Source organism: Megalobrama amblycephala, linkage group LG1, assembly GCF_018812025.1.
Source record: "Megalobrama amblycephala isolate DHTTF-2021 linkage group LG1, ASM1881202v1, whole genome shotgun sequence".
Taxonomy (NCBI): Eukaryota; Metazoa; Chordata; class Actinopteri; order Cypriniformes; family Xenocyprididae; genus Megalobrama; species Megalobrama amblycephala.
In genome coordinates, this window is record NC_063044.1 from 28,519,613 (window position 1) to 28,547,316 (window position 27,704).

Sequence of the window (27,704 nt, forward strand, 5' to 3'; positions counted from 1 at the left end):
AACACTCTCTACAATATATTTTTTTTAACTGTTTTACAATTTAATTATTTAAATCAGTACAAAGGAAAAAGCAGTAAAACAAATGCTATCATAAATGTTAACATTTTTTGCATTACAGTAAATTGGGGAGGGGGCTGCTTAATTTTGAAAATATTGTCACAATGCAAAAAAAAAAAAAAAAAAAAAAAAAAACCTCTTCTTAGCACCTGTAATATAGGATTTATTATTTAACATTTCAAGGGGGAAATATGACCCATACACATTCTCATCAGGTTTGGTGAGGTTTACAGGTTAAGTGGTGATAAAGGTTTCAAAAACCAAGAAAAAAAAAAATAATAAAATCCCTCTTGTAGCTGATCACCACTCCCTGGGACCTCGCAGACTAGTTAAAGCGACAGTGACCAGTGGCCGAGGCTGAAGTCAGATACTCAAATACTTACATTAACTTCACACCTCTCTGTACAAAACAACAGAAAAAGATACACCAAATGAGAGAAGCATGTTCTGTCTGAAGGCACAGATACCTCTACGGGGCAGGAGCGAAACACATGGCCCAGCCGAAAGGGCATGAATCAGTGCAAGAACTGGGGAGTGGGAAGGAAATAAGAGGAAATCCTTCGCTTAAATGCGTTGCTCTTTCCTGCTGTGCTCCTTGTAATTCTGTCTTGGCCATCATTCGTATTAAAAGTCTTAAAAAGTAGCTTGCAAGCCCAGTTTCGTCCATGCCGCACCAAAGTCCAAGCGTTTCCTGTATGTACATAAAGGGCTATATCGTAATGTACAGTGGGGCTTTACTGAGTGTGAGGTTTGCCGTGAACTCTGAAGCGATACAGGCAGGTGTATTCGGGATGACCCCAGTTCGACAGCACTCGCATCTCAATGATCTGAAAGGCCTTGTCATTCTTCTCCTGGAAAAAAATGCAAAATGAAACGTGGTCAGCACTTCTGCTCACTGCCAAACAATCTGGCACTACTTCAAACCCTAGTAAGCTGCCCTGCGGTCTACATAGGCAGCATACTAACTAAAACAGAACTACATAAATGACTGGTATGGAACATAAAGTGCATGGCAAGACTCAGTTTATTCCAATCAACCTCTTTTCAAGAGGTCAGTTCACACTTCACAGATTTTTCACTAACCCAAATCAGGGTTAGGCTTTCTGTCTTATCCACATAAAAACACCAGATATCATACAACTGCATATTCTGTATGTATGTATGTATTTACCATAACTGGGAAGATCTGGAGTGATTCTCCATCTTCCTGATAGGTGTAGTCACCCAGAAGTTTCCCTTCTTCCTGGTATTCATCATCCAATCCCTGCAGATACAGACAGAGAGACTTAAATACTGTACCACACATGACTAAACCCCACTTCTTCACGCAAAAACTCATCGGTTTATGCATCTAGCCAGAAATATTTGTGCGTACATGCTCATAAATCAGACATATGCATGCATTCTTACATAGACAGAGAATCGGCGTGGTGCGCTGCTGATGTTTCCGGAGGGAGAGAGGCTTTTGGGAATATGCTCCAGGCAGAAGGAGGTAGGTATCACACTTAGAGACAGCCTGATCACCAGATAACCCTGGGAGCCTTTAAACGCCCAGCAGTTTCCTGGGTACATGTCCGGCTACACGGCAGACAGAAAGATACATCTTTTTTTTTCTCTGTCTTACATTCAAGGACAATTTTTTGAAGTTGAAAAATCACCTGCTTCTTTGTTCTATTGTTTTTATTTTAGTGCTGTCAGTTGAACTAAAAAAACGAATTAATCGCACATTTTCCTGTAATTAACCACAATTAATCGCAATTGAAAACAATGGAGTTTCTAATATTTTTATATTGTAATAATTTCACAGTTACTCTCCAAATTAACGTAGAAACAACTTAAAGAACAGTATATTTTAAATACTGATTTAATGGCATCTTTTTATGAATGAAGGCTAGTATCACTGATACTAATACTGGTACTGATGTCTCAATGAAATTGATTTTGTTTAAACATTAATTATGACCTTGACGTTGCTAGTGACATTCTCTACCGTTTAAGCTACAGAAAAGTTACATATATTGTGTGATGCTGGTTCAGGTTATCAGTCACTGTATGGTACAAAGTGTGTACTTTAGGTCTGTACCTGGATGACAGCACGTGGAGACTGTGAGAAGTACCACAGTGGGATTCCAAACAGGCTCATCAAAGCCGTCTTTGTCTCGTACGTCTCAGAGCAGCGTGTGCTGAGAATACTGCCACCTGCACACACGTCAGTCTTGTGTAAAAATCTCTATAAAGGCCAGTGACGTTCATATGTATGCGTTTTGTACATGTGCTTACCTCCAGACTCCAGAGCGTAGTCCACCTGACCGGTGCGATCCTCGGAGTACAGCTTCAACGCATGCTGGACAATCAGCTGGACTTGCTGAAAGATTGAGAGAAAACATGGTTGGTATAATTTCAGAGATTTTAAAGACCTCAGAATTCTTTTATGACGCGAGATCAGCCCAACCTTTTTGAAGTTTATGAATAATTATTTTATATAAGTTTCAAGTGGTGTGTGTAAAGGAACTGGAAGCAAGCAGAGTACAGCTGTTTCTAAAGCACACAGTGCCATCTGCTGTTAAAAACGAAACTCAGAATTGATTCAAGAGAGAATCGCAATTTGTGTTTGAGTTAGAGGAACTTAATATATAACGATGTTGTTTGTTGGTTGAACAATTTCATTCAAAGTTGAACTAAAAAAACTAACTGTTGCATTAATTTTTTTTGTCAAGCCAACAGTTTATTTTTTAGAGTGTTGTACCTCCTCTGACATCCCAGCAGCCCCGGCGGTGTGGGCGACAGTCTGTGTAATTGTTTCGGTGGAGGACTGCTGCTGTTTGCTCTCCTGCAGCTGAAGGGACAGGTTTCCCAGAATGCTGCGCTCCAGGGTCATGAGGGTCGCGGTGAGGTCAGAGGAGCGTGTGTACTGAGATGCCAGCCACGGCAGCAAGGGCTCGGGAATCTCCATTTCACCCTCATTACGGCCGTACAACAGAGCATACAACTCTTTTCTCACCTGTGCCGACACCTGGGGAAGAAATCAGAGTATATATAAGTGAAAACTGCAGCAGGACAAGTGCATTATCTGCCGTAGAAACACTACATACCGTTTCATGTATGGTGTCAAGCCGGTCGCATTTCCCTTGACATCCCATCACCCCTTGCAGGTCTCCTCTGATGCGGCCCAGCTCCGCTTCCAACCTCTGAACCTCAGAGAGCAAAGCAGCATGCGTCTCCTGAGATACGCCAACACTGCAGAGTAAAAGCCAAGAGCGGACATTAATACTGAGACAGGAAGTGCCCAAAACAACTACATTTGCTGGAGATTTGTTAAGTATGTGCACCTGACAGGGGCCTGTACTGGAGTCTGCTGTGTCAGACGGATTTCCTTTGATTGAGAAGAGAATTGAGACACAATTAGATGAATGAGATGAATAATTACGTTGCAATAGAAACAAATCATTTCTGAATCCAAGGACATGAGAGAACAAATCTCTCAATTGTAATTGCAGTAAATAGAGTGTGTGTTTCACCTCAGTTCTAGAGTTCAGGGTCTGAAGCAGGAGTTCCAGCTCAGCTAGTCGAGCTTCAAGACTCGTCTGATGCTGCACACGCTGTTCCTCAGTCTGGGACACACAGTGAGAGCAAAACAACTTTACATTAACAAGACAGAAGAGCAGTTGTGGGCTAAAATAAAGCCACTGGGGACAGAGGAAGGCATGTAATGTACATAAACACAGCAAAACAAGCAAAATGCCAATCAACTTTTTTCTTACTTGCATATTTATTTATTTATTAAAACCTCCAAATTTCAAGCTTATAAAACGGTCAAACTTTCTGCTCAGGCTTTCTCAAGCCAACTTCAAAGTTTGTTTACGAACTTTACTCATCTAGTTCATTTCTTAAAACCATACCAACTTCAAAGGTGAGATTTATGGAAAAAAAATAATATAACATTTTCATCGTAAAAAAAAAACAAAAACATTAAAATAACATTTAATATTTGATAGAAATGTAAAACTTTTTCTCAGGAAAACTTATTTTAAAAACATTAATGAAGTTTCTGAATAAAACTGTAACATTAAAAGCAGGATAGTCCCATAAAAAATGCTTCATTAAAAAAAAAAAAAAAAAAAAAAAAAAAACTTATTTATTGATTTTTTTTAAAGTCATATCAGCTTCAAAGGTGATAATCATGGCAAAATAAATAATAAATAAATAAAAATAAAGAAATTATACAATTAAACTTCTTAACTTTTTAATAACTAAAAATGAAATCTTTCACTTTCACCAAATTGTAAAAAATTAATAATATTTTAATATTTAATATTTATTTAAAGAAAAACATCTAATAATTATGTTTCTGAAATAAAATAGTTGGATAGTAACATTTAAAGCAGGACAGTCCCATATAATATGCTTTCAAATTCTCTATTTTTATTAATTTATTTTTCAAGATATATCTGCTTCAAACGCAATATTCAAGGCAAGGCAAAAAAAAAAAAAAAAAAAAAAAACGGTTAAACTTCTTAAACATTATAACAACAACTATATACAATATAATACTTGATAGTTATTGTAAAACATCTACTAATGAAATTTCTAGATAAAATCAGTGGATAATATCATTAAAAGCATGACCACCCCATAAAAAATGTTTCCAAATATTTACTTTTTAATGATCATTTTGAACCCTGTATGTAAGAGACTATAACTAAAGATCTTAACAACACCAAAACCTGGTGGGTAAAACAGAAGCGCACTCATTCTCACCTCCGCCCTGCTGACCGTCTCTCTCTCCATCTCTCCCTTGAGCGCAGTGAACTTGGGCTCGAGGAGCTGTGAGACCCACAGGCCGAGACTCTCTCTGTCTGTTTGCGTGTTTATCTGGTCCTGAAGGGCCTGAACGAAACCCACGGCCTCCTCGTGCTGCTGCTTGGCTTTCAGCTCCCCCTGCTGGACGCTTTCCCACAGTGTTGCCACACGCTGCTCGAGCCGAGCCAAACGCTCGCTGTTAATGGACTCAGCCTGACAGAGCAGAGTAGAATTAGATTAAAATCATGTGCTTTTGCTGAATGAAACAGACATGCATCAGATTTGACTCTAGATGCATTATTCCATACCGATCAGTCCTGGTTCATTACCTGTGAGATCACTGGAGGTGGGATGTGTTCTTCTTTAACTAGTGGTTCTTTTGTAAAAGAAGGTAGTGCAGGTAAAGAGGGAAGAGATGGCAGAGAAAGGAGGGCAGGAAGTGATGCGATAGAGGTGACCGCTGTTTTCAACTCTGTGAGGTTTACAGCTGGCAGGAAGGACAGAGCGATGGGTGGACCGAGATACCATAATCCTATAAATGGAGAGAAGAGGGAAACCTTAGAGATAGGATCTCTAAATATCACTTTGTTCAAAAGCTTATATAAGGAGTTTATGGACTTTCTGGTACAAAAACACAATCGTAATAGTTTTTAAAAGGCACTTCTGTGAATATGATCATTCATTTTTAAGTTACTAAGGTATTATAAGGGCTACAAGTTCAACTTCACATCAGCATCTTGAGGAGGGAGAGAAAAAGAAAGAAAGGGAGAATGTGTGTGTTTGTGCAATTTTGGATAAGAGTGAAAGCAATCGAGAGAATAAGCAAAACCATCTGGGTATAACTACAGATGATTGCTCAAGTGTGGCTGTTTATTAGTGCCAGTGGTTTTGTGAAGGAATGTCTGGATCATTACAACGGTTTCTGTGCCATTAGTGTCACTAAAAGGAATTGCAACAACAATGACTGTCTTTAATATAACTTGTCTGTGTTTATTAGATTCAAATAGGAGAAAGTATTTTACCAAATAAAAAAATGATTTTTTGATCAAAAATACAATAAAAACAGTAATATTATTACAATTTAAAATAACTGTTTTCTATTGAATATATATTTTAAAATGTCATTTATTCGTGTGATCAAAGCTGAATTTTCAGCATCATTACTCCAGTATTCAGTGTCACATGATCCTTCAGAAATCATTCTGATATGATGATTCGATGCTCAAATATTTATGAACATTATCAATGTTGAAAACAGTAGAGCTGCTTAATATCTTTGTGGAAACAGTGATAATTTTTTTTTTTTTTCATCTTTGATGACTAGAATGATAAAAGAACAGCATTTATTTGAAAAAAAAAAATATTTTGTAACCTAATAAATATCTTTATTTTAAATTAATTTGATTTAATCATTGTTGAATAATAATTTAAAAAAAAACTTTTGAACAGTAGTGTTTATCTGTATATCAGCTAAACAAGCAAATCCGGTTACTTTTGCTCGGTGTCAGCAGGAAGGGAGTGAATATATCTGTGAAGGACTATTTTCATGGAGAAAACTATCTACATGCAAGTTAGTAATATAAGCAAAAGGTCTTCCACCTGGAAAAGTATTTCCACCTCAGAAGGACAGTTTAGACTTTATAATAGGGCTGGGCAATATATCGCATGCGATTGTCACGCGCATTTCGTCAGTAAAGCCGTAGTTCACTGACAAGCTACGCAATATCACGTTCATTATCGAAGGCAATTCATCTGCGATATGAACATGATATTGTGTAGCTTGTCAGTGATCTACAGCTCTGTCTATTAAATGGGGCTCCATTTGAAAGCAGGTGATGTATTTAAATTGCTTTAATGAAAATATTACAAATCAATCCAATACAAATCTCACCAAACAGCAGCAGGAAGGGTAGCAGAAACAGAAGAAGCTTCAGTAGTTTGGGCAGACACCTAACAGAGAAAGAGAGAGAAAGATACTGTCAAAACGAGTATTTATCATATGCACACAAACAGAATGGGGTAGATTACTTATAAACTGTAATCAGTTACTGATTCCAAATTACACGGCAAAAATTGTAGTTAGTAACGTAATCCATTACATTACACATTTAAGGTAATGTAATCCGACTACTTTTAGATTACTTTTGCCTAAACTCATTTAACACATTGATTTGAATAGGATTATCTTGTACCATATTGATATAAATATACAAAGAAAAAGAAAATATATTCCATTCTTTGTCAACAACATGAAGTGTATCAAATACTACATTATGTTAGGGTTTCCCAGACTGGGGCTCGTGACTTTAAAGAAAAGCTATTATGCAATGAAATCATAAAAATTGATTAGATATGCAATGCTGCAATGTTGAGAAAACACTTGTTAAAAGAGAATTTTTCTGTAAATCCAGTGATCAACTCCTCTGTGGGTCTCAGTTTTCAGTGATATTCACATGACTAGTGGCTGGTCACAAACCTGGAAGGCTTTTTTTTTTTTTAAGAAAGAAAATTTTAAAAGATTAAAACAAAAAGAAAAATAAGCAGAGAGAATCAATGAATTATGAAAAATGTACTGCCATTGTGGAAATAACATGTAATCAATAAAAAAGTAACTGTAGTCTGATTACAAGTATTTTAAAATGTAATATAATCCAATTACAAGTACTTAATTTTTGGAATCTGATTACATGTAATCAGTTACTTCCCAGCACTGCACACAATATTTGTGACAATATTAACATCCTGACCAAAGAGAACAGCTCATGACATGATTAGAGTGTAATATCCTGCAATACCATTGGATTTGACTGCACTTACACTATTGGATGAGAACAAAGTTGAACTGAATTTAGCTGAAAAATGACACTGCTGTCTTCTGCTTTATAGCTGAATCAGATTTTTTTTTCAAAATTGATGAATTTCTGTAACATCAACCCTGTTATTGAACTGAATCAACATTGAGCTGAATAAGGATACCATTATCTTTTTAGAGCTTGTCTCATATTTGATGAAGTTTGTATCATTAATTCTGTTAATTTCCTATTTATTACCATGAAGCTACTTTGAAACAATTTCTATTGTATAAAGTGCTATAAAAATAAAGGTGACTTGACTAGAGTGTATTAAAAAAATAAGCAAAATCACAATATTTATATAAAGGATTAAACACTTTTAACTTTAACCTGGTGAGAAGAAAGACGTTGATCAGAGACATGAGCGCCACCAGCTGATACCATCCTGTTCCCAGCCACCAGAAGGCGCCAGTCGCTGCTTTCCCTGTTCAGAGCACATGTGTAAGAGCAGAAGAGGAAGTTATATGGAGTGAAAGTCAGTCCATGTAACACATTGACAGATTTATATGATTCAGGGAAGAGAATCATTAGTCAAAGAATCAGATACAGAGATGGGTGCACTCGAATCACCAGCGCTGAAAAGTTAAGAAAGGAAGTGCTGGTTAAAATGATTTCAGTCTTCAGAAAGAAGTCATTTGGGTTCACTGTGCTTGAAAACTGATCAAATACTGTGGAAATCTAATGAGCCAAAAACTGACGTGAGAGAGAGAAGGAAGTGAGAGAGAAATACGAGCATGCTGGAGTCTGAATTATATCGACCTGGAGAACACACGGCCAACCACAGAACGGACTTCAGCTTCCGAGTCACGAACGCACCGGCAGAGCCGAAGCTTCGGCAAACCCTCAGAAGACCGTAACCTGAGAGTGTGCCATTAAAACAGAAGACGATCAGACAACATCCTGCTATCCAATTTATCTTTCAACCAAATTTCATTACACCTTAGTGAAGACTTTCAGGAAACAAATTAATAGAAAATATAAGTAATGTCATGAAAGCTTATAGAAAAAAAAACATCTCTCCTGGAAAGAGACACTGAAGTCGATGTCTACTAGGAAGGTGTGTAAAGATCTGAAGGTGTATAACCTGTGTAAGAAACAAGGGCCCACAAGGCTGTGAATACGTGGCGGGTGTAGGAATAGCGCTTATGCTCCACGTGTGTTTCCATGTGCTGCTTCCCTTTGCAGTCATCGCCTGTAAGTCAGCAGTGATGACGACATCAACATCACAGATAAAACTCAGTGAAAATACATACATGGAAAGAAATATTGCTTGTATGAATAAAGTCTAGAATATACATTTATAAAATAATATATATTCAAAATGATGCACTACCATTTGGGGTCAGTAAAATTTGAAAGAAATTAATACTGTTATTCTGCATTAAATTGATCAAAAGTGTCAGTAAAGACATTTATAATGTTACAAAAGATTTCTATTTCACATAATGTTGTTCTTTTAAAGGATTAGGTCACTTTAGAATGAAAATTTCCTGATAATTTACTCATCCCCATGTCATCCAATATGTTCATGTCATTCTTTCTTCAGTCGAAAAGAAATTAAGGTTTTTGATGAAAACATTCCAGGATTTTTCTCCATATAGTGGACTTCAAAGGCTACCAATGGGTTGAAGGTCCAAATTTCAGTTTCAGTGCAGCTTCAAAGGGCTCTACATGATCCTAGACAAGGAATAAGGGTCTTATCTAGTGAAATGATTTTCAAAAAAAAAAAAAAAAAAAATTATATACTTTTTAACCACAAATGATCATATTGCACTGCTCTGCGATACGCCACGCATTACATAATTACGTTGGAAAGGTCACGCATGACGTAGGTGGAAGTACCGATTCAGTGTTTACAAAGTGAATGTGCAAAGACTAAGCCAAACGGCCTTTACAAAAAAAACAAAACAAAACAAAACAAAAAAGGGTAAAACAACGATGTTGGATGACCCTTCCTATGTAATACTTGATGCATCGCAGACCAGTACAAGATGATCATTTGTGGTTAATAAGTATTTAAATTTATATATATTTTTTTTTTTAAATGAACGATCGTTTCACTAGATCAGTGGTTCTCAAACTTTTTAGAGTGGAGTACCCCCTGAAGGGATTCCCATCCTTCTGCGTACCCCCTCTCTTCCACTTCGACTGCAGTCACACCTTTGCCATTAAGGCACAATATTTGCCCCCTAAATTGATTTTCCAGTGCATATTTTTACGTTTATAAATAACTTTATAAAATAAATAATGTTTTAAATAAAAAAATGTTTAATAGAGAAATATGCAATGATGGTAAAACAAAGTGATACTTTTAAATATCAAACTATAACTGCCAGTAGGTGGCAGCAAGTCACTGTTTTTATGAGTGAGTCAGAGTCATTCATTCAGTAACGAAGCAAGTGGCTGTGAATGAATCATTGAATCATTGACTCACGATGCGTTCAAAGCCGCATTCGTGTGTTGTAGTTCTGCTCTGGTTTTGTAAGAAATATTTTTTCGTTGCAAAATAGGGTAAATACTGACAGTACTGTGTTTAAAATGTACGTTTTGTTATTTGACCTGTTGTATAATAATGCACGTTTGCAGTCGTGGATATTTGGGAACAATTGCATTCTTCCTCGTTATCAACATTAAATACAAGAACTCACACAAGGTATGTTTTTGTATCGAAGAAAGTTTGAGTCTTAAATTGATATCAATCCACTATCTGTGTATATATTTCTTCTTCATACAAGTGCTAAATCCCCACTTTTACAAAGTTGCATTGTCGAGAACGGCAGTAATTTAGCGTGATTTAAGCCAGCAGACTGCACGTGATCAATCATATGCATGCTGCTTGTGTGGATACAGTCATTTTAGACTGCAAAACATGAGGTAATTTGATTAAATGTAATGGATTTATGGCATTTTGCCAGTTAGAAATACATGCTTGGTTTTAATATTATTAAGGTATAGTAGAGTTAAATTAACTACTCCGCATTTTGTTCGCGTACCCCCTTTTGTCACCTCACGTACCCCCAGGGGTACGCGTACCCCAGTTTGAGAAACACCGCACTAGATAAGACCCTTATTCCTCACCTGGGATCACGTAGAGCCCTTTGAAGCTGCACTGAAACAGCAATTTGGACCTTCAACCTGTTGGTAACCGTTGAATTCCTCTATATGGAGAAAAATCCTGGAATGTTTTCCTCAAAAACCTTAATTTCTTTTTCGACAGAAAGACAGACATAAACATCTCGGATGACATGGGGGTGAGTAAATTATCAGGAAATTTGAATTCTGAAGTGACCTAATCCTTTAAACTTTCTATTCATCAAAGAATCCTGAAAAAAAAAATGCATTATGATTTCCACAAAAATATGAAGCAGCACAACGGTTTTCAACTTTGATAAAAATAAGATATTATTTGAGCACCAGATCAGCGTATTAGAATGATTTCTGAAGGATCATGTAAATACATTTTAAAATATATTCAAGTTTGTTTGTTTTTTAAATGTAATAATATTATTTCACAATATCACTTTTTCTTTGATTAAATAAAATCGGCGTTTTTCAAAAACATTTAAAAAAAAAAATCTTACTGACCCTAAAGTATTTAATGGCAGTGTATGTCAAAATATCAATCTATAAAATAATACATTCAAATGACTGAAAACTACTGAAAATATAACGTACATCATGTAAATAATAATAATAATAAAAAAACGCTAAGATGTAAAGACAGGAAGGCCACATAAAAAGTGTCTGGTAACTTAAGGTTGTAGGTATGTCAATTGCCACTCTGTTTGACAACACAGAATAATTTGACATCCTTGACTTATTCAGAAATGACCATCACATGCTCTGTTGGTCATCAGGCTTAGGTTCTGCCCTTAAACTAGCTGTACAAAAACAAATAACCACTTAAAAATCCTGGAGCTCAGGAGCCACAAACATGAACATCAACTCTCACTTTTAGAGTTGGTTTAGAAAGAGTGAGATCAACCACACTCTGGACTTCTGTTGATGCCCTTTCACTACTGGAAGGTTTTCACACAAAAGTCCACATCATGTTATGTTATATATTATTTGCAGTAGTTTTTGAGCGTTTTTTTAAATGTAGATGTTGCTAGATATTGTAACTGCCTGAAGGACTGTTTAAACATCCTGTGTGTACTTACAGAGGGACCCGTTGAGATTGAGATGGCTGTCTGTGGTCGCCAGATCCCGCACATTCACACTGCCACAGTAGCTGTCATGCGCTGAAATACATGTACAAAAAAGATCAGCCTCAGCTCACCTAAAATCCCAGCATGCATTTCACTTTATTTCAAAAAAAAAAAAAAAAAAAAAAGGGAGATTATTTCCTCATACAGTAGACTTGCTTATTAGTCTACTTCAAATTAGAGTTGCCAAAAGTACCGACTTCGGTACCAATCGGTACTTACATTTTTAAAAATGCTTTGGGCGCTGTTGAGTGGATTCGTAAACATCTCTGATTGGCCACTGTGTTCACGGCTCATCATGTCTGCGATTGGCTACAATGATCAACACACGGGAGCATTTGAAAGCACACAATTTGAAGCGTTGATCATTTTAGCCAATCACAGACATATCTGATGAGTCGTGAACACAATGGCCAATCAGGGGTGTTTACAAATCCGCTCACATTTTTCAAAATTTCAGTACCAGCTTGGTACTGAAGTCGGTACTTTTAACAACTCTACTTCAAATACTTATGCTGAAGCAGAAAAAAAAGATGCTCAATAATGTATAACAATTGACTAAATGATGTCTTCACCTGTCTGGTCAACACTGTTCAGAGAGGTGGTCATAGTGGCATCTGTAGCTGTCTGATACGCTGAAGACTTGGAGTATGGTAAAGTATATGACGTTTCTTCCTCGTTCCCATCTGCGTGAAATGAGCAGTCCTTACAGATATAGCCATTAGCCAGATTAGCGTGTGCCTCCGTTTTACTGGCATCTCCATTCTCCAACAGAGAGCTGTGAGCAGTTCTTCTTCTCTGTACTGAACACAACATTAAGAAAAATACCAAATAAGTTAATAAAAAACAAGTCAAAGCACACTGTTAAAGAGGTCATGTTATTCCCTTTTACAAAGTGTTGATTTTATTCTTGGGTCTACTAGAATAGGTTTTCATGCTCGAATGTTCAAAATAAAAAATAACAAAAACAAAAAAACATTTTTCACATATTCTCCATTATTGCAGTATTATTATCTGTCAGTAATGCTCTGTTTAGTTCCTGTCTCTATGAAGCCCCTCCTTCTGATAAACACAATGTGATCCAATTGGTCAGCTGGACCAGTGTGACCCCTTCAAGTTTGTCTAGCCCCTTACCATAACCACGAGTTTCAACACACTACTAACAAACTCAACCAAGCAAATCCTTTTTAAAGGGGTCCTATTATGACAAGATGTAATATAAGTAATGTAAGTCTCAGCGCATGAGACTTATATTATAGAGATTTCATAGAGATTTTTAGATGGATTCAGAGGCTTTTTAGGTCAGGTAGAATCTGTGATTCTCTGACCCAGTTTGTTTGCTGGTTTCCATGGCTGCAATATGCAATGTTTACCGCCAACTGGCAATCTGTGATGTCGAAATACTATTGGATAAACTGGCAGCACATGGTTTCGCACAGACCAGAACAAAGACAGACATTCCGACACGGAACACACATTTCAAAATAGAAAGTCTGGCTGTATCATTGTTTTTCTGAGAAACAAGTATGTGAACTTAGCATGTTTCCTAAACATCTGCAAACATATCGGGGTATTTTTTATGATTTATTAAAGTGAAAATCTTACATATAGCCCCTTTAAATGTAAATGAGCTGCTGCTCCCGGCCCACTTTCCAGAAGAGGGCGGAGCTTTAACAGCTCACTTCGGTTGCTCAACAACAGTAATGTAAATTTTGGGGTCTGTGATGTCACCAACCCGGGAAGAAGCTCATTGTAGTCCCTACCAGCCGTTTCTTGTAGTTCTTAAAAAGTGATTTCTGTAAAAGAAAATATCTCCCTTTGCATTGAACTTTGAGCATCGTAACTTTGCAGATGTTGTTTATGATCAAACAGCAACATTACACACTAACTAAAGTTAAAGAAGTGAAATCATAATCAAGGACCCCTTTAAAACTGATGTAAGAAACAGAGGACAGATGATAACTTGGCTTGACCTGGCCTAGCAGAGTTGTTTATTCTGCAAACTTAAACAAAATCTTGAACTTCCTACAAAAACAGTTGTTTATGCATAGTTTCATAGTTTATATAATTGGGCCTAAATAAGCAATCGCGTGACATTTGCCTAAAAAAACAATTTAATGAAATATTTCAAAGACAAACTTTAGAAATAATAAGCAGTGCTGATTTCGTACACAATAAGACCAGGAACATGCATTAAAAATGTAAATGGGTTTTTCAGTTTTGACTTCATGTTGACTCATGAAAGGCCACTGACCAGAGTATGTGTGTGTGGCGGAGCTCTGTCTGAGCGTGGACTGATCCAACAGGTTGGAGATCAGAGACGCATCACTGGCTGTACTGATGAAGCTCAGGTCTGATGTGCCCTGATCTTTCTGTGGAGTCTGAATCACGCTCTGAGACTCGTACGTGGACGACCCCTGCTGCTGCTGCCTCCTGCTCCGCACAGACCTGTGGGAAAAAAATACAGTGGGTCAATTACTTTTGAAAGTGAGTATCACTATCATTATGCACTTCTATTACAACCTAAACAAAGTCGTTTGTTGCTGCCACTTTAAATTTGTGCATTTTCTTCTTTTGTGGCATATGGAAATATTGCCGAAATTTGCCTTGATCTTTTGACAAATAAGAGGTCTTGGCATCATTAAAACATCCTGCAAGTTTCATAGCTTAAAACAACCTCCTCATTATAAACAAAGCATTAATTTAATGAAGCTCCAAAAGCGGCTCGTTTTGATATTGGGTGATGGGCAAACACATTTGCATATGCCTGCCTCCAGAGCAAGACACTGACGAATAGTTATACTTCATGGCACCACAGGCCCCGTCCACTACTGTTTATTCGCTTAACAGCTGACATTTGAAAACACTGGATGTGAGTGTCACATCAAAAGCAAAGAGAAACCCATCATAATCACTGATGGTGTCCACACTGGATACAGTATATGCATGTTTAATTTCTTATATACTCCACGCACTTGAGTCTGCCGACAACAGGACAAATGGAAGAGGGAAAGAACGTTCGCTTTGACGCGTCTAGTTTTAACAGCTCGTTTGAGTCTCTGTACAGACTTCAGAAGGATCTCAGCTTCGGAAACAAGTGCATGGTTTCTTTTAACAGATCGTGGTGGAGGTTTATAAGTTTGTTTGGAGTAGGGATGTTAAAGATTAATCGACGATCGATTAATTGTCCATAATACATTTAATCGATAAAACGTATCGATTGTTGATTAAGCAGGTTCATGCTGCTCAACCATGAAACATGTAAAGCAGACATGAGAAAAAATTAAGCGAGCGCTCCAGATTTATGTTTGTGACCATTTTACAGCTAGAGTTACACCTTCATCATGACTATAAGTTTGTGTGTGCAGTCGCAGCCTTTTGTTTTGTGCAAATGCAAGTTGTAATATTGATTATTTTGCGTAGGCCTATCTATATCTGATTCATCTCAATTAAAAATTAAAAGTAAAATCGTGCCGGTGATCATCTTCAGCTTATGCAGCTCAAACTGCAATGCACAACTAATAATGACTATGATTGGGACTGTAATATTACATAACATTATAAAGAGAACAATATTGTAATAAAAAATTGTTAATTATTTGAGTTTAGTTGTCGTGTTTCATCATGTTTTTTTTGCATTTTAATCTTGTTTGTCATCGTCATTTAACTGACAAAATTAAGTACTACGACTATGAGTTGTACGAACTTGCTGCAAGTCATGTAAAATATGTGCTGCCAGGCTGATCGCACAAACCTATATCTTTGGGGGGAATTTTTGAGAAGTTGGAAATATGGTATTTTCTCTATGTCAATCATTTTACTCAAGCACTAACATGTCAGTCATTGCTGGACAACCTCTCTTGCTAAGTTGTAATGCTGATTTGTCACCACTTGTGTATTTCTCAAATCTATAGTTGCAGAATTCAATGCAAATAACAATACATTTTAAGATTAACCTCCTTCCCTTTAAGCGAAGATATCCACAGTAATAAGATAAATGGATTTAATGGCTTTAAGAGATTCAACTGCCACAAACGATGGCAAAAACAGAGCAAGGACAATTTTGTCCTAAACATGCGTCCCACCTCACGTAGATGTGCTGGCATGAGGCTGTGCGGGTTTACTGATAAGAAGTAATGTTGCACACTTGGTTTGTTATCTTAAACTGACAGAGAGATGAAGATCTGACCTGCTGACGCTACTGCTGCTGCCGCCGCTGGTGGTGGTGGTGGTGCTGGTCCGCTTGTAGGAGCCGACACTGTGATTCCCAGTGAGCTCAGTGAGGCTGTTGTCACCATAGAAACCACTGCTGGTCTGTAGTCTCAAACTACGCCGTGACATTCTGGGCGAGTCGTACACAGGATTGATTTTGTGCTCCTTCTCAAACTCAAGGGCTGCGGACGAGTAACTTGAACTGAAGAGGGGGGAAAAAAATACATGTAAATTCAGATATAAGATTTTCAAATGCTACAGGCTTGCATAAAATGTATCACGTGATACAACCTGTGGATTATAGCTGCTCATATTTACAAGTTTTATCTTCTGATAATGTCAGTATGAATCCAGAATGAATGTATTCTAGTTGTGAGAAAAATATTTCAAAAAACATTTTTAAATTTTGTGTTCGAATTTGAAAAACAGGAACATTCTAAAAACGATGGAACATTAGGAACTTTACAAAGCAATGCATACACTTTAAAGCTCTCTGAGGCTATAATTACAGTTGACAAATGTGAGTTATGCACCTGCCCAAAATCACCCCGCCCTTTGGGTGTTGCAGTAAGAGAAAAGAGGCACAAGAGAGGCCTACGGCAACTCTACCAGAGTTACAATCCTCCATTAACAACATTGGAGAAAGAGTTGAGAACTGCACATAAACCTGACTGGCTCAATAAATCTGACTTGCTGCAAGAAAGTCTTCGTTGAGACAAAAATTGCATTAAATCTTGGCTAGAGATAAAGTTAAAAAGCTTTAAATGAATGAGGTACTAGGTGTGAGATGATTTGTGGACACCTATAAGGTTCACGAGGGAACTACTGGGGATTTGTGACATTAAGAGAAGCAAACACTTTAAAATAATCACTAAATCCTAAAACATGCTAAATTAAAATAAATAATTTTAAAATAAAGCAATCTAAATAAAACATTTGTTTCCCTGCATGTCATGTGACCATTAACCATCATTGTGTCCATTTTTGATGAAATCCAAGTTTTTTTTTTCCTCCATAGAAAGCAAGGTAAAACAGTTAACGTGACTACAGTGCATAACATTAAGTTCAACCTTAATGTTATGAAGTGACAAGAATACTTTTTGTGTGCAAAAACAAAACAAAAATAATGACTTTATTCAACAATTTCTTCTCTTCTGTGTCATTTTCATAAGCCGTTTACATTCATCGCTTCCAGGTTTTGCATCAGAATGTCAGATAAAAACAAACAAACTTGTATTTCATCAAAAATATCTTAATTTGTGTTCTGAAGATGAATGAAGGTCTTACGGGTGTGGAACGACATGAGGGTGAGTAATTAATGACAGACATTTTAATTTTGGGTGAACTAACCCTTTAACTTAAAATATTTAACTGAAGTACCCCCTGAGATTTTATGTCAAAAGAGTTCATCTGACAAAAAACTTTGGGAATCCCTGCTCTAGGATAACGCTCTCAAACACACTGCTAAACAAACTGAAGAGTGCTTTTATAAACATCACAATGCTATATATTGAGTGCAAAAAAGGGTTAAAATCACATCACATTCTAATATTGTAACAATAAATCACCTTTTGAAATGAACCTGATGCTTCAAATAACGATTGTACTGATTACATCATTACACCAGTAGGTGGCAAGAAGTGACTTAAAAAAACAAACATATTTGTCATTGAATCATTCATTTAAAAAGCTGATTCATCCAGTAATGAAACAAGTGAAGTATTTGAGTGAGTCATTGAATCATTCATTCAAACCGATTTAAAAAAAAAAAAAAAAAATTATTCAAATTGAAGATGCCATGAAATGAATGGCTTTTAGTATGAACATGTTAGCCTTACTCTTATCTATAAGCTAGTCCCACCCATCAACATTATAAATAGAAGCTGAAACTGGTTGAAAATCGGTCACTTGTTCACACAAGTGCTATTTTCTACATGGTGAATGGCTCATAGTGCACTATATAGGGGATAGGGAACGATTCAGACAGTGTGAATATGCTTTCCATTGGGGCGAATGAAGTCTGGTTTCACGTTAGTGCGCGCACAGTCAGCTCCGGTCCAGGGACACGACTGCACAGAGCGGATAATGTGCGCGAGTCGGTGCAGACCACAAAATGTATTTGAATTCTGCACAGAATGCTTTATTTTAAAGCAACATACAACATAGATTAAGGCAAAAATCATGCATCAAAACCTAAACGAGTATCACTCGTGTTCATCTCTCTCATGCTCCCTCTCTGAATAAACCAGCAGGATTACACCATCCATCTCAACCAGAGCCAATTAAGGTCTCAACCTGCCTCTGGAGGGCATTGCAACATTCACATGAGTGTCAATGTTACAGCAGGTTGCAAGACAACATTATCAGTGAATAATGACTTAAATTTCAGCTTCTCATGCAAAGCTATCGTATTACATCAGAAGACTTGGAATTGTAGGATCCAGTTTTATAATTTTAAAGCACTTTGTCATTTTGGAGTTTGACAGCCCTAGTCCTCCTCGTAATGGTCAATATAATGTTGATATATAATTTAAAGAGAACACAGTTCCCCCCAAATAAATCTCAAAAAGGCCAGCAATCACTAATTAACAACTTGATTAACAAATCAGAGCAGAATATTATTATCAACTGAGCTGGCACAAGTCATGTGTAAACACCACACACATTTTGTGTCCAGAACACAAAAGTACAAAATAGAGCAAGAAACGGAAATGAGAAACACAGTGTAAACATCTTAAAATAACAGTCCCTTAAAGGCTGTGTCTTCCTGTGAGAAATACCCATTGGACCTGAGCCACATCAGATTAGCTTGAATAAAACGCACCCCTCCCAAAGCTAAAACCTCACAGAATTACTAGAAGGCACATTATCTTCAGCGTACACAATCTGTAAACCTCCAGCAATATGACATCATCTGTGTTATATCAACTCCTGAAACATCACTTCTTTGCCAATTTCTCGCTTTGCAGCTGGTTTATTATCGGCACAGGAAATGAAAGGGCTCTGTTACAATCAAAGAGAATAAACTACTGATGAATAGTGACACTGAAAATAATTGTATATTAATTCAATCTAAAGAAACAAACAATGAACTAGGGCTACACGATTTTGGAGGAAAAAAAAAAAAAAAAAAAAAAAAAAAATCAAATTACGTTTGTTTTCCCTGATAAAATTTCCTTTTAAAATGTGAAAAAAAAAAAAAAAGTTTGCTGTGCTTTGTTCGTAGGGATGCACAATTTGACCAAAATGTTGTAGTTATATCAATATGGCAATATAATAATAATAATAAAAAACATTATTATTATTGTTATTATTATTTCTAAATAAAAAGATAAAAACTAAATAAAAACAAAAATGTTTACCATCTTAATATTTCACTGTACAATAAGGATTTAAGAAAAACATAAGATATATATATATATATATATATATATATATATATATATATATATATATATATATTTTGACAATAAATTACCTTAGTGCAGATAAAATTACTTTTTTGTATTATTGTCTTATTATTAGAATTTTAATTAAAGTCAATAATTTTACTGAATCAATAAAAAAAATAAAAAATACAAGCCAATAAAATAAAATAACCGCACTTTTAAAGTTACACACAAAACTTGGACAGAAAATAGGCCTGTATTAAAATAATGTTAAATATCAATATATCAATATATTATTCTTCATTCAGTTCTATGAGACAGAATTAGATGTAACAGATTTATTTTTTGACCAATTATCAAAGTATAATCCTACACAGCTATTATTATCAGAGCATGTGAGCAGATAGCAGGCAGTGGATCAGTGAACGAGAGGGTAGCGTCATTTTACCAGGGTTGCCCACCACGACTATACCACACCACGTTACAGTACAGCATGACTATTGCAAATAGAAACAAACAAGTCCAGGGAAATATCGTGTCGGCACGTTTTTGAGCGGACTCTGCTTTCCCGGTGAGCTTGAGTGGTACGTGAGTGGAGTGTATGGGACGTGTGCCACTGAGGAGAGAATACACAAACGAAGTTGAACATTTGAGCAGTTGCCTCAAAGTTTTGCATCTTCGGAAGCAGAGCTGCATATTTTCGACCTTTTTTCTCTTTCAGCCAAAAAGTGAAAATGCCATTTTCAGCAGCCGAAATTTCAGTGCATCCCTAATGGATAATAAACAGAGAATAAACTGGATAATAAATAAACTGGAGCCCTGTATTGAAGGAGTTTCCTTGCATTCCTTTATTATCAAACTCATTATTTCAAAAACATATTATCAGCATTTTAGCTTTGCAATGAAATTCATATGCAGGCACAATTTGCAATGATCTAAAACTCATTTCAAGTAGAAGCTTTCAAAACAAAAACTTTGTTGACTTGACATTGTAGCTTCACATCAGCAACAGTGCGAATGACCCTTAAAGAATTAGTTCATTTTCAAATGAAAATCAGCCCAAGCTTTACTCACCCTCAAGCCATCCTAGGTGTATATGACTTTATTCTTTCTGATGAACACAATCAGAGATATATTAATAAATATCCTGACGCATCCGTCGAGATTTACTACTTTATTGCAGCATGCCTGGTGAGGACACCATATCAATATGCTAATTACTCGATTAGCACACTTTTTAGTGCAGATACCCGACATACAAAGGTCAACCACCTACCCAGAAATCACCTTCCACACAGGCGCGAGACGAGCGCTGTGATACCGACGGCCGGCAGGAGGAAATCTGATTAGCGAGAACACATGAAGCTCACAGTGAGATTAAGAACCTCATGGGCTCAGACTGAAAAGTTCAGGGCTTTATTTCAGAGAGGCACTACAGGGTCTGAGTGGGCTTAACATCAGCTTCTGCTCTACGGTCAACAAGCAGCATCTTTACTGCATCAGCTGACCCTCTTGACCAATCACTCACTTCCCACTTACTATCTCAAACACTTTATCCCTCTTTACAATATTGATTATTCAGTAATACCAAAGTCCCTTTCAAGGAAAGTCTGTTCACTCTGGAGCCATATTTGCAGTGCCTCAGCTATTTCAGGCATCCAAGACCAAGTCCTGTCTATTTGAATTGGTGAATTTGAATATGTATTAACTGCTAGGTGAACTCACAATTAAATAACATATTTCCATAAATGTTGTTTCAGTTTATTTTTCAGGCTAGCCGAGCCAATTCACATACTAAGCGAGTCTCAGGTTTCTATGGGAAACGCAGCTTCTAACAGCAGCCGCAGCAACACAATGACTTTATCAATCAGCGATTGGCTCTTTTATTTAGAAGGCGGGACGTATTCTGCCATACTGTATGTTGCAGTTTCTCTCATTCATAAGTAATAGGAGCTTCTATATCCATAGTGTTTGGTAATGTCAATACCTTGTCCATAACTATATTGATGAATGATACGATATTATACAATATTATCAAGGCTAGACTATTTTGTTTTAGATAAATATAAAATGACATTTAAAAGTTGCTACAGGTGAATTGTGGCCATAATATATAGACTGACATATTTTTCATGTTAGACAATGGTTTTTTCTTAGAAATACATCTGAAAAAATGGATATTCAGGGTTTAGACTTTTACATGTCAATAACACACCCGCAACAATAGGTGGCGCCAAATATATGCTAAACAAGTGCGCCAAGAAATACGGCGTGTCAGAGTGTAATGTTAGAAGATCATGGGCACAAAAAGACTGTCCCAAATGGCACACTTCTATGCACCTTTGGTCTTGTGGACATTCAATGGCTGCCGCATGCGTGTCCGTTAAGATCGTAGGGTGTCCCATTTGTTGTTTTAGGTTTCAGAAGGGTGCTCGCGAGCGCCCCCTTTGCGGCCGATATTTGCTGAGCCTGCATTGGTGTTAGCACTGCAGCAGACTTTTTCCCAACAGTCAAAGTGGCGTTACGTCACGAAAGTGCGGAATCGGAGGAAGACCGCGAGTGTTTAGAGTGCCATTTGGGACAGGGCCAAAGACAGTCAAAAAGAAAAGCTTAACGTCTAAGAGCCGCGTGACTCATGTTTGCGTGCCTCACTGAAGGGATTTTAAAATGTAAGATGGTAGGGATGGGCGATATTATCGTTTGCGATAAATACCGTTGAAAATTCTCCTCATGATAAAAATTTGTCTCCTCGCGATAATTACGATAAGTCTAGTTGTTGACTTATTTCGTGCGCGACCGATTCACTGTTCATGTGTGGAGTTAAAACAAGCATGACGAAAGACGTGAGGCTGAGGAGCAGCTTGTTGTTAAGCGAAGAGTTCCCTTCACAATTTGGAACTGGTTTGGTTATAGAAAATCAGATGTGGAGCAAACTACGGTAATCACTATAAACAAATGTTCAATGAATGAGCCGTATGTCATTCACGCCATCATCACCCGGGTTTTGATAGCGCGCGAGTGCAGGTGAGACCTGAACATCTCACATTGCTACTGTTTAAACTAAACTCATTTAAACCTTGCCAGTTGCCACTTTAAACATTCAACTGTAAGACGCAAAAGAGAACTTGCGCGCGCTGTGAGGAGATTTATGTGTACTCATCCGAAGCGCGTACACGGAGAGCTGCGTCAGATATATTTTGTAAACTATCTGAAGACATAGTTAGGATTGTTACTTTTTGATACAGTTAGGGCTGTTACGGTCGGCATGACAATCGCGCGACATTATATATATATATATATATATATATATATATATATATATATATATATATATATATATATATGAGGTCGCGTTAACTGTTGTTGTTTTTTAGCAATGACGGAAAAAATATGAAGGCCGTCCGTCAGATTACTGAGGCTGATGTAGCTTGTAAATGTAATTCCCACCCCTGCCCAGTAGGTGGTGAGCGCGCTCCAGTGTGGCAGCAGAGCGCGAGTTCAGTCTCCAGAATAAAATTATGCGTTTGATTACAAGCACACAGTTTAGGTATATTTATGATAATAAAGTTATGATACTTATACTTAAATAATTCAGTTTCTAATCCAGTTCATTTTGTTTTAAATGGTTTGTTTTCTTATTTTTCTTGCTGAAAAATGACGGAAAAAATATGAAGGCCGTCCGTATATATATATAATTATCGTCATTGGTATCGTTATCGCAATAAATACCTGAAATTATCGTGATAATTTTTTTAGGCCATATCGCCCATCCCTATAAGATGGTACCCAGATTTCAACTACAATAAGATTTCGCTTCTACTGTTAATGACATTTTGATAGGCTTCATGGTTTTCACTATGAGATGGATAGCCTAATTGTTATATAATTCAGATGGGCTATAGGTTATTTTTATCATGCCAAAAAGTGTTTATTTTTAAATGCGATCATTGGTACATTTTACCAGCATTTACCATACTATCAATACAAAAAAGAAAATATGAAAAATATGCAATATGCAAAAATTATCTTTATAAAATACAAGATTTGGTCTTCAAAATGTACTTCTTGAAAAAAAAATGGGGGGTCATCTTGTAATCATGTTCGTCTTATATTTGGAACAATACAGTAATTATATAATATAATAATTTTGTATGTTACGGTTGAAAACCAAATTTGATATCTAATACTGACAAAAAAAAAAAAAAAAAAAAATCAAAAACAAATCCCACATATACTTGTCTTTTAATTTTATTTTAGTTATCAGAGCTATTCCCTTAAAATAGAAAGGGCTTTTTAGGGCAAAAGACATTTTGTGCTTGGCTCTTTCAGCTTCCAGAAAAAAAAAGAAAGAAAAGAATTACTATCAGGCCGGAAAAGAAAGTGCTGTGGTTATATAAATTCTGTGATATCATTTCCTCTATTACAGCTCAGCTAAAGCAGAACAAAACCCCTATTAAGTAACTTCAGTGCATTCAGAACACACACACACACACACACACACACACACAACCGCACAGCTGTCAAACACTCCGGCAGCTGCTGAGCGACACAGACTTGAGCCATTCTGTAGAAGCATTCCACTTCATGCAGGACTCTTTCCCAGAATGCACATCTTCTACAATCTTGCCTAACATTTGAATAAATCCCCAGAGTCCCACCCTGATGTCCAAATCAGAAGCAGCTATATTAAGAAAATGTATTTCTTGGTGTTTCTGCCCCAATTTCACACAAGTTCCTCTGACAATGCAACATGTGACACATATAATTTGAACTAAAATATGCATAACAAGCACAATCTACTGATACACTGCAAACAACTGCATGCAACCAACCAACCAACCATCAAACATAAACTGCACTGCCTGCCAAATAAGAGTGAAAATAGGCTTTTACCATTGTATTTACTCACCATTTTGCCAGCATTTGTATAGCACAATTGTATAGTATAACAAAATATGTATAAATAAATATACACATGGGAAAATATACACGTGAAAAAAAAAAAATCAACTTCAATAATAAACAAATGACACAAAATACAATTGTATGGCTTGAGAATAATATTTATAGCCAGTACATTTTCACAACTGACATGATATTGGCAGGTGTGGCACTTACTCAATTTTGGAAGCAGCCAATATATAATTTCAAATGATTTTTCTGGCCTGTTAAAGAGGCATTTAGATTCCCCTTGTGACTGCATCAATCTTAAGTAATTAATTTCAAAGGGATCTAGTGAGAAAGCGTTACGTTTTCACAGATGCTCAACAAGCATGTCTTGCTCTATTCTTGCTGCGCTGCTTTCTCTGTTGAGCTTACACAATTACTCTTTGTATGCATGTCTTCCCTGTCTGACACGCGTTGAGCAACTCTAATTCGTCACGTCCCTCTGAGTGCCAGCGACAGATGGCTCAACGGTTTGTCACTCGATCCCACTTCTTTTTACGATGGTTTCTGCCTGAAGACCACAGTCATGCAACCTACGCTGACACACTCATGTGTGCTGAAACAAACCCATACGACAGACAATCACACAGAAGCTGTCTTAGTAAATATAACAATACCAGTTAGGTAGTAATACAAGGCGGCGGCGTAGGATATTCATAATTTAAATACAATTTTTATTGTTTATGCTGCTAATTACACACTACAAAATTTCAGTAATGACAACCACATTAAAATGCTAGACTGGATCTGAAATTCTGATGTTTGAAAGTGTTGGGTGGTATGATCAAAAATCTGTTTTTTGTTTTTTTTTATTCTGGCAGTTTGAAACCTGCAATTGCAGTTATTTGTGCCTCGGCACGACTCCATATAACCAAAGACTATAGAATAACACAAGACGTGTCACTCGTATTGTTTTGAATGGGAGAAAGTGTAACGCACAATATGGCGGAATAAGTCCCGCCTTCTAAATAAGAGCCAATTGCCGATTGGAAAAGTCATCGCGTCACTTCAGCGGCCGTTAGAATCACCGGTTTCTATAGAAACAGTCAGACGCGCGCCTCCGAAGAGATGCGCATTTAGGTCTGCGCATGCGCATTAGCTTGACCCAGCCTGAAAAATATAGTTTTTTTGTCATGATTCGAGCGTTTAGAAACTAAATTTATGAGCCGGTTGTTGTTAGATTTCATTGGTGATTTCAAATATGAAATTTAATCGTAAGGTTGGCGAACAGTTTTGGAGAATTTGATGTTTCCCATTCAAAGAGATTGCATGATGCCCAGGATGCCCGAGAGGCATTTCAAAGATGGCCGCCGAGTGAAATGACTTGTCTTAAAGGGACTTTGATATAACCCACTAGCTGGGACTCCTTCTTTCTGTAAACAGACATGACGCAATGACGCAAAGACGAACGGCGACATATTCCTACGGAAACCCACCAGTACCACCTGAATTATAAAACATTATTACAAGCTTAATGTTGTGAATCGGGTAAGGAGATAGTTTTGAACACTGGCTGATTATGTACTTGCTCATTTTTAACCAAAAAAAGTTATGGACTGCACCTTTAAATTAAAATATGTATGAACATTTGTGTGATATTCCTCAAAAATGATGTTTAATAAAATTATTATTACTTTAAGTAGATTCTACTGTGCAATAGTAATATATTTATTTATTTCATAATTTCTTCAAGTTAGATTAAACTTTCATTTTTTTCCAGCTGATTAATGATAAAAACATTGACAGCCAATCAGAATCCATCCTGCTTTAAAGAGCTATTTAAAGCGGCAGACGTAATAACTGCAGCGCAGTTACGCCAATAAACAGTAAACAATAAACAATATTGTCCGCTGGTGTGCACACTAATATAGTTAGTGTTAAAATTATCATCTTGGTGTGAATGGGCACTTAAACAGTCAAATACATACAAAATTATGTCAAAATGCCCGTTTCGGCGAGTATTCAGTTAAACACAGTTAGTTTTGAAACATTAAATAGTAGAGAAAGAAAATGCATGTTGTGTAACAATATATTGGGTTCATGCCAGACTGTATAAAACAGGTCTGTGCTCAAAATCTTAAAGGGACAGCAGTCCAATATATATATGCTGTCTGTCATATTAATCAAAGAACAAGTGACAAAGAAAGTCACTTTCTGCTCTTGACTGAATATGTTTTATAACTTAAATGGTAAGCATTAATCTGTATTGAATTTTTACAATGAAGACTATCCAGTGTTATTTTACATTTGATTACTTTAATTTCTGTAGTATTTCTTACCTTAATATAAAAACCTACTTAACCTGAAAAATCTTATGTTTCATAGATCTCTTTATTCTATTGCATTTATTTGTGCTGTTGTTTGCAATTTTTTTTATTTGTTTTTATTTTACTACTGACTTTAAGTCAAAGTAGATTTTTGTTTGTATTTGCTGTCAATTATAGCATCGGCAGGTCACACTAACCAAAAAAAAAAAAATAATAAAAAATCAGAGATTGGAATCGGCCAAGAAAATTGCAACGGGTGCATCTCTACAACATGTATCTGAAGAAGCAACACGCGTCAAGTATCTTTCCAAACATGAGAAGCATTTATGAACGTCTTGTCCAACAAAGGACAACATTTAATAGCATGTTTTTACTCCAAACTCACTTCATAACGTCAGGTGAGTGTCTGAAATAACATCCTTCAGTGAGATGATGTGGCTTCTTACACAGAATAAGACACAACATATTATTTCACAGTATTCTTTTACAGTGATAAAGGCTGTGTGTCAATTAGCACTGAAGTATAAATATACTTTATTATCATTGACAACAATCAGGCTTGAAGAACTCCGATAAACCATATTGTCCTAGTCGTGTGTTTTTTAGTCATTTTTAATCAATCAAAGCATTTCAATCTTCTTTTTATTCAGCTACAGTAATAGTGTGATGCATGGAACGACATGCACGAAATTGAGACCAGTACTGGATGAACCTGTATATCGCCCAGCACTAGTTTGACATTGTGATAACCATAGCAGTGGATGGGACCAAAAAAAAAAAAAAAAAAAAAAAAAAAAAATCGAATACATCAAAATACATCTATAAGTCTTGTAGTGCAAGTGCAATAGACCTGCACTGGTTCTGGTAACTAATGTGCTTTTGTTTTTTGCTTTTAATTTTATTAATAACTTTTCATTTGCTCTTTTTAATGCTATTTTTATTAAATGTATTTATTGTATAAATGTATGTATGTAT

At 36.5% G+C, this 27,704-nt stretch overlaps 1 protein-coding gene across 10 annotated transcripts in view; it reads right to left on the reverse strand.

Annotated features, from left to right (window-relative positions):
* Positions 1-774: 774 nt before the first annotated feature.
* Positions 775-27,704, reverse strand: part of sun1b (Sad1 and UNC84 domain containing 1b) — a 34,375-nt gene continuing 7,445 nt past the window's right edge. For 8 of the 10 annotated variants that reach the window (XM_048187906.1, XM_048187925.1, XM_048187885.1 and 5 more), the window contains 19 exons: positions 16,104-16,328; positions 14,169-14,362; positions 12,490-12,717; positions 11,870-11,950; positions 8,794-8,901; positions 8,469-8,567; positions 8,040-8,133; positions 6,749-6,807; positions 5,187-5,389; positions 4,816-5,070; positions 3,576-3,668; positions 3,387-3,430; positions 3,150-3,294; positions 2,804-3,070; positions 2,338-2,422; positions 2,141-2,256; positions 1,468-1,635; positions 1,229-1,321; positions 775-908 (listed from right to left, as the gene is read on the reverse strand). In XM_048187906.1, coding sequence (XP_048043863.1) covers positions 792-908; positions 1,229-1,321; positions 1,468-1,635; positions 2,141-2,256; positions 2,338-2,422; positions 2,804-3,070; positions 3,150-3,294; positions 3,387-3,430; positions 3,576-3,668; positions 4,816-5,070; positions 5,187-5,389; positions 6,749-6,807; positions 8,040-8,133; positions 8,469-8,567; positions 8,794-8,901; positions 11,870-11,950; positions 12,490-12,717; positions 14,169-14,362; positions 16,104-16,255 — 2,601 coding nt within the window. In that variant the 5' untranslated portion in view covers positions 16,256-16,328 and the 3' untranslated portion in view covers positions 775-791. Of the gene's footprint in view, positions 909-1,228; positions 1,322-1,467; positions 1,636-2,140; positions 2,257-2,337; positions 2,423-2,803; positions 3,071-3,149; positions 3,295-3,386; positions 3,431-3,575; positions 3,669-4,815; positions 5,071-5,186; positions 5,390-6,748; positions 6,808-8,039; positions 8,134-8,468; positions 8,568-8,793; positions 8,902-11,869; positions 11,951-12,489; positions 12,718-14,168; positions 14,363-16,103; positions 16,331-25,097; positions 25,109-27,704 lie in introns of all 10 variants that reach the window. The other 2 variants (XM_048187912.1, XM_048187934.1) reach the window with 2 other exon arrangements.